Source organism: Diachasmimorpha longicaudata, chromosome 9 (assembly GCF_034640455.1).
Source record: "Diachasmimorpha longicaudata isolate KC_UGA_2023 chromosome 9, iyDiaLong2, whole genome shotgun sequence".
Taxonomy (NCBI): Eukaryota; Metazoa; Arthropoda; class Insecta; order Hymenoptera; family Braconidae; genus Diachasmimorpha; species Diachasmimorpha longicaudata.
In genome coordinates this window covers 3,241,436-3,255,385 of record NC_087233.1, presented here as the reverse complement: position 1 = coordinate 3,255,385, position 13,950 = coordinate 3,241,436, and the positions used below count along the sequence as shown (strand labels likewise).

The window sequence follows — 13,950 nt, the reverse complement described above, 5'->3', positions numbered from 1 at the left end:
AAAAATTTGAAAATTAAAAATGAATTGATTATTTTTTTATTCAAACACTCATTGTTTTTCAATGCGGCCAATGAAATAAGCCCTTGACAATAGGAAATATCTGAGCACTTTTAATGAATTTCGTGATTAAACTGTGAGTTTCAATCGTTGATTCTGATGTCTCCAAACAGAAACCTCATGATTTGATCACATGGGGGTTCAAATCGATCGGACATTCCTTGGGATTCCCTGAACATTTCATCGCATTTAAATCGTTATTTGAATGTATCGCATTCCGTCGATCTGAAAACTTATTGCAGGTGACATTAACGGAATCGCATGCACTACGACATTTTCAATGGAATACGCCATTATCTACGCTTCATAGGGAATCCACTGGTAAAATGAGGATTTAAAATGTTTAAACAATGGAATTTTATTTTTGTATGAAAGAACATGTCTCCAACAAATTATATTTCGTAGAATCTATGATATTTTTGATTAAATGTAATTGTCATCGTTAACTATTTCGAGTGGTTTTTACATAAATTTGTCGTGAAATGTTTCGATTTTTATCGCCTGACATTTCAAAAGTCATTTTTCATGTTACACTGACAAGAAATTAACAACGAAAAATTGACTCCAATTCCAGCAGTTTATTAATTACAAAAAAATATCGTAAAACATTCTACTTATAGTCATCTCCAAACGGATTCTTCTGGCTATGGCCCTTGTACTTCTTCTTGTATTTCAAGCCAGTGACAATTGTTGAACTGCACGGAAAAGCAGTTTTTCCTTCAAATTTGGTATCCGTAGCTGGATGAAACCTGTTGTACTCGTATTGAATGTGAAGATTCTTTGGTAATTCGGTTTTCCTGACCTGATCGAAGGGAAGGGACGTGTCAATCGGTGTCATGTAGAAATTTCTTACATCACCTGTAAACAAAGATCATTGATTAGGTCTCCAGAGGGATCACGTGCCCAAATTGACATTTCTAATGAGACAAAATTAGTAGTGAAGGGGTAAACCGATTGAGGTAGAGAAAGGCAAATGTTGAAGGGCGAAAGATTGATTGTGACTGCCCTGTTCTGAATTTATTCAAATTCATTGGCGATTTTAACTAGTTGATCAATGATTCCACTCCAAAATCCTGTGCACCTTCTGCCGACTATTATTTATTTCATTTGATCGATTTATATCGAAAATGTGGACACAATCGAAGGGTCAAGTCGACTTAGCTCTCATGCCCCTCAACTTCAATAGATTTATGTCGACTTAAATCAACTGTCAATAGGAAACTAATTGTAATTCAAAAATTAATTGGTGGAGAATTTTTATAAAATTTTTTTCATTAACAACAATCGATACGTGGATATTTTTACATGAGGACAGAAACTACGGGGAACCCCAGTGATAAAATAAGAATAAATAAGTTGTTTGATTAACGTGAGGAGATTCGTTTCGAGAGATGAAAGATAAACGATTGAATTTTAATCGTTATCAGCGGAATCTGCGTTCATGGAATTATCATCAGACGAAAAAATGTCTGGGTCAATTAGAGGAGCCCCATTGGTGGACAGATTTCGGTTAAAAAGTCCAACTGTCCTCGTCAATCTAGGCAAACTGATTTAATAAATTCTTTTTGTTGTCCACATTCATTAGATTTGGTAAATGAGGCAGAAAAGTTGTGAGGAAACAATCGAGTATCACATACACCAAAATCAGTACTTCCCCCTTCGACTACCACTAAACTTTATGTAAACTTTCGATGACTTAAAATTGACTTTAAAGGATCAATTCTTCGATTAAAACTCCCAGTTCAGTAAAATATGCTGCGGATTTTACTTGACCATCAAACAAGATCTATGTCGACTTAGTTCATTTTTTAAATCATTTTTTTCGAATCATGCGACATAGCCCTTTGAGGCTTTATTTACTCCAAAATTGTGACTTGACACATTTTAGTTATTTCAAAAAAGTCACTAAACTTATTCCAAGACTCAAATCATGCAGATGCGTTTTCAAATCGTGCAGATGCATAATTTTGTTGTTTCATTCAAAATAAATTGTGATTTGTCAGTGAAACCCAAACCCTGGAAAATCAATTTGGTCACTTGACCCTTCTGGAAAAGTTTCTTAATTCAAATCATCATGGAGCACCCGATTAGGTTCACCAGTCAGTCATAATTTGTTGTTTACCAATAGTTTCGATAGTGTGGAGTCTAGAATTTGGAATGGAATAGCTAAACTCCTTCTCGCATGCCACGAGCAAATCGTATTTGTGGAGGAGCCCGTCAATCCTGGCAGAGTCATCAGCTGGCATTCCCTGATTCTGGCAGAGGTTGTCCAGCCTTGGAGATACATCTGGAGCCGGTTTGTAGGGCTTTAAGGACCTCAGGAACCTAAAAAAAAGGGAGAAACCTTTGTTCATAGTCATTTGAATTGTCAAGAGACCGGGGATTCCAGTGGAGACATCAGAATGCCCAACGATTCGAAGCATCAGAATGCTTTCCTCAGAATCAATACCCCCTGGCGTTTGTTTTTTCATGTTCTGAAGGAATAAGCTCTCTCTGTGTATGCGGCACGCGGGAAACTTTTCGCATTTATATGGAGAGAAAAAAAATGATGAATTTTTAGGGAGAAGTGGGGGACGAATATATTTGAGAGATCGATGTCATGAACCACGCGGTGCTGCCCTCGTACAACAATTCTCAACAGTTCTAGGGTTTTGTTATCAGTAACGTGACAACTCTTATCACGACAATGTAAACAAAGCAAAGGTTACTTACAATATTTCATTTGCAAAAAAGGTACATTATTATTTGTCAATTTGAATAATTTTCAAATATTCTCTCAAACAAGTTAAACAACAATTGTTCAAGAAAGTTAACAATTATCCCTCAAATTTCGGTTAAATTTTCACTCAAAAAATCATTCTTTCTTTCTTTAAAATCTAAAACAAGAGACAGAACATAATTTATTGATTAGAAGAAAAAAAACAAGCGAATGGAGATAGAAAATTAAGAGAAATGTAGAAATCTAAAGATGATGGAATAATTCTCTCAATTTTTGTCTCAACAAAAAGAGTGACAAGTGAAATTTCCTGTTATACAGAAGTCATGATGCCGGTCATTTCTCCCAAGTGAACGAGAAAAAAAAAGCTGTGAAGGTGAAAAAAAAAATCACTGTAAAAACAGCCCATGAAACCGTAGTGACGTCCCTGATCTGTCAAAGCCCTTGCGTACGACGTCCAACATGTTTACGGGTTAAGCCCCCAAGTGGCAAAAAGAGGGGGGGAGGGAGGTTAACTCCAATATGGCCGTAGTCCCTAAGCACCCGTAGGGTGTTGGAAGACCGCGCAAATTACTCCCGAGGACCTCCCCAGCCTTATCTGAAAGTCCCAGAAGTAAAAGAAAAAAAAATCTCACCCACGTGAAGCCAGTGATTCCTCATCCCACTCGAGCTTCCACTTGATGGTGCTTCTTGGTGGAAGTGGTGGTTCACGTCTTTTGTACCTCACACCATCGACTTGTACCTTCAATCACCAAAATAACGGTTAAAAAATCACAAGTGCATGGGTGGCCAGTGAAGAATAATCAAAAGTGAATCCAGTGAAAATTGTTGAACCCATGAAAAAACAATATATCATATCTTCCCTGTGAATTGTTAAGTCATGAAGATTATAAACTCACAGTGACAACACGTAGTAACGAAGATATTCCACGATTACATGCCTTAGTGGCGTGTCCTATGAGCGCAGCCATCTTGACTTCGTAATAAAATTCAACAACCGTTTCACCATAAAAAAATCCCGAGTACAGTCCCCAGCAGCATTAACTGTACACAAATGGTGAATAGTTGGACAACGTACCGTTGTCGTCGCCACTGAAGCCCCTACAACAATTTTCCCCCATTCCACCCCCTCTATTATCCCTCCCCCCCCGTTTACACGGCCACAAAATTCGTCTGTGTGTCCGCATATACAGAAAATATTCACATGTATTGATGGAAGAGGGGTCGAAGGAGGGGTAGGTGCTTCAACGTTGAGGCTTGTTGTGTTCCCAGTGAGCGCGTCCGCCATTTTACAGTCGCCATTGAAAGGTGAAAATCCTCCTAAATGTTTCACGAATTGTTAACAAATTAAAATCAGTAAATATTTATAAATAATAATCAATATAAAATCATAATCTCCCAGTTGTCTCAATCGTGTTGATGTGGTTGATAATAAAATCACTGGATTAATGTGTAATATACGTGAAATATCTTTGGTGTTATAATGTGATAAATACGTGGGGAAATAATGTGAAGTTTCAACTATGAAATAATTACTGTGACAATTTTAATAATTTACTTCTTGGTTTTTTATTACTCCCCTTTATTTTATACACAACAGTGACAACAATAGTATTGTGGTTAATATTTAGTCGATTTATTGACTAGTGATTGTTGCGGTACACTTGTTGGTGGGATAAATTAACATCGTTCTGGTACGATGGAGAAGCCATGACGCACCCGTCGCATCAGACTAACGGCGCCAGCTTGGAGGACTGCCACACGAATTTCTTCGCACTGGTGAGATGACAAAATTATCAAATGTCTGATTAACAAGATCGGTAAATATACCTGGTGGGGGTTGATACACGGCCGACCTTTATTCATCATCGCCGCGAGTCCCTCGACCAGACTCGAGCCATCCGTGATTGCTCTCTCGCTTTTTTCGTCATCAAACAATTTTTTTCCCCCGATTTTCGATGATGGTCTCATGATTTCGCATTGTCCTGGTGATTACGAGGAGCTGGCGTGGTTTATTGTCCTGCAGATGAGGGGTGAAGTCATGGGATTTTCATTTATCGAACATCGTGCACGTTCTCGGGGCCATCGTTTCGGGGATTTTGAGCTGTCAACCGAGATTTTCAAATATTCCAGACATTCTCGGGGATGGTAAGGGCTTTCTTGGGGTCTTCGGGGTCCACCAGTGTCCGGAATACTCGACTATCGCGCCTCCAAACGTGAGTGCAACATCGAAACGTTGAGAATGATAAGGGGATCCTCTTTTCTTCATATTTTCCACTGAAATATATTTTTTCAATGTGTTGGTGTGGGTTTCCACGCTCTACTCGTAACATTCCTTTCGCCCTGTGATCGCAATGGGGGAAACTGTGTCAAGCGGTGACTTCACGAGTAACGTCAAAACTGGCCTTAAAAAGTTACGAAAAAAAGACATAAAAATACCCCATTTTGTGGTGAAATGGACATTAATTTTTGACAATTGTTGCAGAATTATCCAACGCTCGAAAGAGGCTGTTGTTCGGTGTGGTTTTTTATTTTGGGGAATTTATTGAGGCGAAACAATCGGAAACTGGCGCCGCGTATGCGACAACATTCCCCTCCTTGGGATCTCCATTCCCCCCAAGGGTAGGAGAGACGAGAGGGGCCCCAAAGAGCCTTGTCTCTTTCTGTTTCTCTCTGTTATAAACTCATCGCTGTGTGTGTGTGTATGTGTTCTGGGGACTAGGCTTTACATCGACGTTGCACCTCTCCTCCTATGCCCACTGATCTCCCACGGTGAAACTGGCGAAACCTCTCGAGTGAAATATGTACCAATAGATTAAACGTAAATATTCACTTCTAAAAATTATAAAATACAAATATTTCACTCTGCTCCACTCTACTATCCGTTATCAGTGATAACTTCAACGATCGAGTGAAATTTTCATCGATTCACCTCTTACCCTCTTACCCTCCAGACATTTTTTGGGCCTCAAAATTTTCTCTTTGACTTCTGACTCTCTGAAATTCACTCCACAGATTCTGCTGGCCCCAGAGGTGTGAAGAATTCCCAGAAATGAAATTTGTTAAATTCTCTGTTGATTGTCTCGAGGATTTTTTTGCGAGAATTTTCTTTTTTTATTTTCATCGAGTGAACGCCTCCGGAAAATAGAGCACAGAACTAGAGTCAGAGGGGCGGAAGGTGACTCGGTGAAAGCCCTGGTAAGACGAGACAACGGAGAGAGAGAAAAAAAAAATGTAGAAAGGAATTCCCAGTGAAATAATTAGTCTGTGAATCCGTTAAAGTGGCGAGCAATGAAGAAAAAAAAAAATGCACAGGGCATTTAAAAGGACTGAAGGACAACTTCCGGGGGTTAACGATGTGTGCAAAAACCCACTGCTTTATTACGCATTTCGCTGTCGTTAAGGCATTTAACAACCGGTCATTGACTTAACGATTTCACACTATCAAAGTGTCATTGATAGAGAAATATTTCAGTCGTCTCATTCATTATTTTTCCAGTGTATAGTCGATTTGTTGTGGTTGAATCGGTCTGTCATTAGGGAAAATCAGTAGTGGTGGTATTTTCCGATTATTTATTCATTAGTCGGTGGATTTGACCGGGAAATTTCATTGCAGATCGATTTTTCCGGGAATTCCCGCGTAAATCAAATCGCCGAGGGCTTGGGGGGGTGCGAAAAGTGGAGGAAGGGGGAAAATAAGGGATAATAAAAATAGCGGGGTGGGGGGGGTGAGGGGGGAGGGATGGAGAGTGAGAGAGAGAGAGGTGTGGAGCCACGCGGGCGGCCTTGCACGTAGTTTTCCCCCTCGCTCGTATTGATCAGACGTTGGGAGGCTTGACAGTACCTAACTGTGCGGTGTGCGCCTTCGGTTTCAACCCAACCTCTTGTTACCATTGCGATACGCGTGCCGGTATCCCTTGTTTCCTGAGGGATTTTAATTTTACGGAATTGGGGGTTTTAGGATGCTTGAGGGGAAAATATTAGACTGAAGATTTTTTTTTGTAGTGGAAAATTATATTTAGATTGTTAGAGATTTTCTGTTGGAATTTTGAGGTAAAACGTTGACAATTTTGGAAGATTTTTTACATTCCAGAAATTATATCCTGATTGTAGAGACATTTTATTGAACTTTTGGTGGAAAAGTTGATAATTTTGGGGGATGATCATGAGATTTGAATGAAAAAAATTTTTATACCTCGAAAAATGATATTTAAATTGTTAGAATTTTTGTCCGGAAATTTTAACTAAAAAGTTGATAATTTCGGGCGACAATTGGAGGAACAATAATTTTTTTGTTTTGAAAAATTATGTTTAAATTGTTAGGATCTTTCTCCTGACATTTTTAGGAAAAAGGTTAATAATTTTAGGGGATGATCAAGAAAATTGACCGAAAACATTTTTCCCATCTCGAAAAATTATATTTCAATTGTTAGAAACTTTCTCTTGTCCTTTTAAATAAAACTGTTGATAATTTTATGCAACAATGAAAAAATTGAACGAAAACAGTTTTTTACACTTCTTAAAATTATATTTAAACTGTCGGAATCTTTTTTTTCAAATTTCAAACGAAAAAATTGACAATTGTGTGCAACAAAAAAATTATTAGCAATTCTTGCAGATTTTTTTATACATTAAATTCATCAATTGCTTGAAAAATCATAAAGTGCAGATAACTTCTTCATATTTTCAATAAAAAAATGATTGAATTCTTAAATTGTATGTAATGTTCGTTGTTCATATCTCTTGAACCTGACTCCAAACTTTCTCATTGACAAATTTAAATCTCATTGCCACAGAAATTCAAGAAATTTTAAACAGTAAATAATGACTTTTTGGCATTACTGTCAACGACTAAATCTCATGTTATCACCCATTAAATAATAATTAACCGAGTAACCCAGTCGACATCACCCTTCGCGTGACGAATTTTCTCGAGACGAGTTTATGACGTGCATGCAAAGTTTATTACGATTATTTGTCGAATGAGCGTGCGCAATGAGTCTCTAAAAAGCCAAGTTCTTAGGTGATGACAGAGAGTTGGATGCATGTGACGGAGGTAAAATAGAGGGAACAACAATGGTTTGTATGGCTAGGGGCACGGGGATGGAGGAGAGAGAAAAGTCGGGGGAATTAAAACGAGAGCGTGATGTAGGAGTCGCGAGATTGCCCTCTCCTACCCCTTGTTAGGTGGGAGGTCGAGTGGAAGGAGGCGACTGCGCGTGTAACAGGTGCCATCGTCGTCTTTTAAACCCGGCAACTCTTACCCCACTGGTTTTACAAGCCAGGGGGATGATAGAGTCGAGAAATCGTCGGATAGTAAACATTAATCGATTTATTTTCGTGTGGAAGAGGACAAGATCTGACGGTTATAAAACTTAATTTATTTTATTTGTGATATTTGTCTATTTGTTTTCTTCTAATCGTCATTTTTTTAGAGAATTTAATGAAATTAATTTTTTTTTAGCAACAACTTAATGTCAATCTGCTCGATACTACCCCTGAACTTAATCATAATGTCATCTCGTATCTTATAATGAAAATTATTGCACAGAATAATTAATGATGGTAATTAACATTTTTCAGACCGACCTCTGTGGGATAAAATGGCGAAAGCTCGTGTGGGGCGAGATGACAGGTGGCTTTGGGGGTACCCCCCTTGAGGATCCAGTCTTATCAAGTTTCTCAAGATGTCTAGCAGGTGATATACTTTGTGTATGGCGACGTGTAGCAGCAACACCACCATCGACATCCGGTGGTGGTGGTATATTTGATCTTGGAATAGCACCATCACCAGCTCCACCACCCCTATCACTAACTGCTGCCAAGGAGCTCTGGATATTCTGGTACGGTGAAGAGCCGGATTTGTCTGGTCTTGTGTCACAAGAACTCATTGCCTGCGGTAAGTAAACAAAACTCCAACAGCAAGAAAACAGGTTTTCCCATCGTGAGCGAATTCCACGGATTTTTTTTCCATCGAGTGAAGTGCATTCTCTTTGTCATTGAGAAGAGTGAAAAAATATTCTGGGTTTGAATTTTTCAGTTGAATTCTTTCGGTCAAATTTCGGGGGGGTTTTAGAGCATTTTTTCATTCAGAATATGTTTACAACATATTTAGGACATTAAACAAAATTATAATATATTTCGTTTATCATTTATTCTCATATTATCCCATCATCTTGCGTACATCTAGACAACTGTTCCTCAGGATTAACGTCAGACGTCTTGTTTTCCCATCTTAAGCGAATTCCGTATTGTTTTCCCATCGAGTGAAGTGCATTTTCCTCGTCATTGAGACGATTCAAAAAATATTCTGCGTTAGAATTTTTCAATGGAATTCCTTCGGTCAAATTTTAGGGCCTTTTTCGAGCATTTTTTCATTCAGAATATGGTCACCACATAGTAGAACATTAACAAAGATATATACAACATTTCATTCCTCATATACAACACCCATATTACCCCATCATCTTCCAAATAACTGACCAATTGTTCTTCAAAATGAATGTCCAAGATTTCGTAAGGAACGTCTGAACGTCTGGTCTTCCTATGTCGAGCAAATTCCCTAGATTTGTTGTTCATCGACTGAAGTGCATTCTCTTCATCATTAATAGGACTCAAAAAAATTCTGCGTTAGAATTTTTGAGTTGAATCCTTTCAGTCAAAATTTAGAGGAGTTTTACACCATTTTTCAATTGAGAATGTTTACCACATATTTAGGACATTAAAAAAAATTTATACAACTTTTCATCCATCGCATACTATACCCATATTACCCCATCGGCTTCCAAGCACCTGGACACCTGTTCCTTTCCATAAACTTCAAATACTTCGCAATGAACCTTTGCATGAAATTAAAAAAAAAAGATTCTCCTTCTCCCTCGGCCACCTATTGTTTCAAAATCCCAAGTAGTGTACCACAGGTACCACTGGTGATATCTGAAAGAAACGAAAGTACTTGAATGTGGAAATCAGGCACACGACGTGGCTCTATGAGGGAGAAGGAATCGTCGGCTCGAGGCGCGCGTTTGTAACAAACAGTTGGGGTCGCTGAACCGCCTGTCCGTTGCCCATGTACTCCATGTATATAATCCATTTCGTCTTTCTCACTCGTTTTGGCCTCTCTACCCCCCCCCCCCCCCCCCGTAAATCCACTATTACGGAATTCATGTGCCTAGAGTACATCACCGTTATGTCATTACCTTATCAATTTTATATTTATATTTTTTTAGTGACATCCGCACGTCGTCCGGGGGTTGTTAAATGGTATAACGAGTTTATAGTGCATCCGAGAGATCGTATAACCCAGGGAATGATGGATAAAACATTAACCGGTTCACTAGGGGAAGGGGAAGAGGATTTAATCCCCAGGAAAATTTGGAATTCCAAAGGGAGAGATCAACAAGTGAATTCTCTCAGGATTTTTTTGGTCTCTTTGATTACACTTTTATCGATCTCTATCCATTGATTTGAATCATCAACACTGACCCAATTGTTCTGAACAACAATTGGACTCTGGCATCACAAAGACATTTTTTTTTTCTCTCAGTTTTATTTATTTTTTTGTATTTCGAAAACGTTTCGCATGAATGACTTCTTCACCAGCGATTCTCTGGCTTTTGAAATCATTTTTTGTTACGACAGTTGGTCAGGTGTTGTCGACTTTTATCGATGAAATTGTTTATGAATTTTTCAGTCGAAAAATATTGAAATGATTTTTGGATGAATCAGGGGGAGTTGCGCTTGCGTTCGCAGGGGTATAGCCGATGTTCCTCGATCGAAGCGTCGCGCCCCCATTTTTAAGGGGATGGGTGGATGGGGTTTGGTGTTGGTGCAAGGCTCGGGGTGGTGATGGCCCTCACCCCTCATCCTCGTCCCCTTGTAGCACTGTTGGATGGAGGTAAAGAGGGGTAGAATTGCAGGGGCAAGAGAGAGATGAAAATACGGATGTCGATGGGACGCGACGATGCACTTTTACCCCCCACTTGGTTGGCTTATCGATCGGACAGAACACGTGTCGCTGTAGCCGGCCAGTGGCTCTTGTTCGAGGTCTCTTGGTCTTCACCAGTGTCTATTACATATTTCAATAGCGGGCGGTGAATTTTTGTTATCGACAGAGGAGTCAATGTTTGGAAACTAATTGAGAGTAATTCAGTCCAATTCAGCCGACTGTTATAGGGCTAATTTATTTTTTGAAAATGCGAGGCATATGGACGTTTTTAGTTTTTTTCAGACTGATTGTTGCTAATTGAATTGTTGTCACTGATGTGATTTTTTTTACAGTAAACAGAATTAAGTAGCGTAGTGATAAAACGAGATAAGTTGATTTATGTCTGAGGCGATTGTTTGAGTTATATCTTCGAATCTAGGGGAGATAGCGAAATTTTTATCACCACATTTTTTGTAGTGCTCAATTCGGCCAACAAAAAAGGTCATGACAAAAATCTTGCTATCTCCCATAGATTCCAAGATATTTATGAAAGACTAGTAATACAAAACTGCAGTACCAAACGGATAAAATAAGATAAATTGTCTTTTTCCTTGTCAAGATTTTGAAGAATATCTCCCAATTTAAGAGAGATAGTGAAATTTTTGTTATGACATTGTTTGTAGTACTCGATTCGCTGAACAAAAAAGGTAATGGCGAAAATCTTGTCATCTCCCATAGATTCCAAGATATTTATAAAAGACAAGTAATACAAAACTGCGGTACCAAAGGGATAAAATAATATAAATTGTCTTTTTCATTGTCGAGATTTTGAGTGATATCTCCGGATCTAATCGAGATAGTGAAATTTTTGTTATGACATTGTCTGTAGTACTCGATTCGCTGAACAAAAAAGGTCATGACAAAAATCTTGCTATCTTCCCTAGATTTCGAGATGCTCATCGAAGTCTGGTCATCAGTCAAACGTGACTAATCTCCTTGTACCACTTCGCTGCTGAATTGTTTCCATCAGGATGAAACCAAAATTGAACCCAATCACTCAAAATACTTGCGAATTATATATATATTTCCCATGTTTTCTCATCCTCTTCTACAACAAATACACATCAAATTAATCTCAAAATATCAATTTCAGAGAGCGAACAAGGATCTTGGGAGAGTGGTCTGTCATACGAGTGTCGTTCTCTTCTGTTCAAAGCACTTCATAATTTGATCGAACGATGCCTCCTGTCTCGTGATTTTGTTCGTCTCGGTAAATGGTTTGTCCAGCCATACGACGGTTTCGAGAAGCACCGGTGCAACAGGTAAAGACAGCTCTAATTTATTCATTCAGATAAATCGTAAGTGACAATTGATGAGACATTCGGAGGGAAAATTGATATTTTCAGCAGCCACCTGTCGTTCTCTTTCGCATTCTTCGTACACGGAGAGAGTACAGTGTGCGCTAGTGTTGATGTTAGACAGCATCCAGCCGTTAGACATCTTACACGAACATGCTTGCAACGTACTCAAACATCTCAGAATGGTGTCAAGGGTGAGAATTCAATATTTCATTCTGCTCGTTATCTCATTGAGTCTGAATTAACTTGTTGATGTTGTTGAAATTATTCAGTGAAACAAAACAATTTTGTTTCACTGATTATTGTGACATTGTCATCGAGTTCTTATTCCACAATATTTTATTCAGACGAGATATATTTTTTTAAATGGCAAAATAATTTTGCAGAGTCTTGTCTCACTGGAGACTTTAATTCTCAAATTTTAATTGATATTTCTTTAAATTTCATTCATAAATTTGTAAATTGATATTTTCTAGTTATTCTCGCACCCTATGGTCTCGCTGGAACATTGACAGGACAGGGTGGTCGTGTTGACAGTCAATTACTCGAAGAATGGAGGAATTTTTATCCAATGAATGGTTATAACATCGAGTCAGGTCTTCCTCCACTGGTTGAAGTACTCGTGGGTGGTGTTAGAATGCGTTATCCATCTTGTTACGTTCTCGTTACTGATATGGATGATATACCGAGTGAATTACCATTGTCACCACCTTATAGTCCAGCAACAGCAACATATGAACATCCAAATTCAATTCAACGGGATTCAAAAGCTTCCACTGAATTGCCTGAACGTGTTTGGGCCGAGTGTACACTCGGTTCACCATTATCTTCCAAATGTAATGATGGAACTTCCCCGGAATTAGGTACCTGGACATTCATTGATGCAACACAAAAGTCTTCCTGCACCTGCGCCAAGTGAGTGATATAAATATTATTTTTCAATTAATAATTTATCACATGATTTTTTTTAGTTACTTGTGAATGTCTTTAGTTTAGTTCGAGGCATGTGAAATTAAATATTTCAAATTTTTTGGCTCGGAAAATATTTGAAAAATTTAGACTTTAGTTTTACGTTTTAAATGACAATACTTTGTTCGCCTTTTAATGACAAATGAGACAGTGAAACAGTGATAACTCGACAGGAAATTGTTCGTGCATGTTAGGATGTAGACGAGCCGTATTGGGAGTGATGAGAGAAATTTTTTTTCTTTTTTCCAATGAAAATTTAAATAAATGAAAATGTAGATTTCAGTGGCTGTCGCAGTGTGTGCATGTGAGATCTATTTATCCACAGATAAATCAACAGAATAAATTGAAGGAATTTTTAAAGAAAGAGAAAGAGGATGATAAGGCTATGAGATGAAAATTAATGATATAAATATGGACATCGTCATTTTGAAAAATAAAAACTACGCGATTGCAGGTGCACGACCCCCGGGGGTTGGAAGGGCATCGCCTCCACTCAGGTTCAGAGGGAAAGAGTTGATAAAGGTGGAAGGAGGGTCGTGCCGTTTCATCGACGCCCTACCACCCAGTGGGATGCTTCTTGCCCCTCTGTCCCTGCAAATGCCCCCAGGTGGGTATCTGCCCCCCGAAAAAAAAAGATAATATCAAATGAAAATCAGTGAATCAAGATTAATCGATTAATGGAATAAAATTTAAATGATCATTTATCGTCACTCATTGAACTAAAGAAACTTAATCATTCATTTATGATGATTTTTTAAAAATGCCTCTAATCTCATGTTCGCTTAAGGTAAAAGCTCAGGCGCTTAATCACAATTCAATTATTATTCAGGCTTAATTATTTTATTTAATCACTAGGTAGATGCATGCTAATTAGCTATAATTATTAATTAAATAATTCAGGTGATAGTTTGTGTAGCAGCTTT

General features: G+C 38.3%; 2 protein-coding genes across 4 annotated transcripts in view; one reads left to right on the top strand and one right to left on the bottom strand.

The window, feature by feature from the left end:
* Positions 1 to 615: 615 nt before the first annotated feature.
* LOC135166071 (large ribosomal subunit protein mL50) lies at positions 616 to 3,830 on the bottom strand. The gene is made up of 4 exons (XM_064128030.1): positions 3,673 to 3,830; positions 3,409 to 3,515; positions 2,180 to 2,382; positions 616 to 915 (listed from the first exon to the last, which is right to left on the bottom strand). Exons 1-4 carry the CDS (start codon positions 3,742 to 3,744, stop codon positions 668 to 670), a joined length of 630 nt encoding a protein of 209 aa, XP_063984100.1. The 5' UTR covers positions 3,745 to 3,830; the 3' UTR covers positions 616 to 667.
* The window catches only part of LOC135166066 (mediator of RNA polymerase II transcription subunit 13), a 19,797-nt gene continuing 9,662 nt past the window's right edge, over positions 3,816 to 13,950 (top strand). Inside the window, exons 1-6 of one of the 3 annotated variants that reach the window (XM_064128020.1) lie at positions 3,816 to 4,552; positions 8,357 to 8,672; positions 11,854 to 12,022; positions 12,110 to 12,252; positions 12,535 to 12,973; positions 13,482 to 13,634. In XM_064128020.1, the coding sequence (XP_063984090.1) occupies positions 4,484 to 4,552; positions 8,357 to 8,672; positions 11,854 to 12,022; positions 12,110 to 12,252; positions 12,535 to 12,973; positions 13,482 to 13,634 (1,289 nt within the window). In that variant the 5' untranslated portion in view covers positions 3,816 to 4,483. Of the gene's footprint in view, positions 4,553 to 8,356; positions 8,673 to 11,853; positions 12,023 to 12,106; positions 12,253 to 12,534; positions 12,974 to 13,481; positions 13,635 to 13,950 lie in introns of all 3 variants that reach the window. The other 2 variants (XM_064128019.1, XM_064128021.1) reach the window with 2 other exon arrangements.

Coding starts and splice junctions, on each gene's coding strand:
- LOC135166071 (XM_064128030.1), bottom strand. CDS start 3,744: ATGGCTGCGCTCATAGGACACGCCACTAAGGCATGTAATCGTGGAATA. Junction 3,516..3,672: donor CGTTACTACGTGTTGTCACT/GTGAGTTTATAA, acceptor TGGTGATTGAAG/GTACAAGTCGATGGTGTGAG. Junction 2,383..3,408: donor GAATCACTGGCTTCACGTGG/GTGAGATTTTTT, acceptor CCTTTTTTTTAG/GTTCCTGAGGTCCTTAAAGC.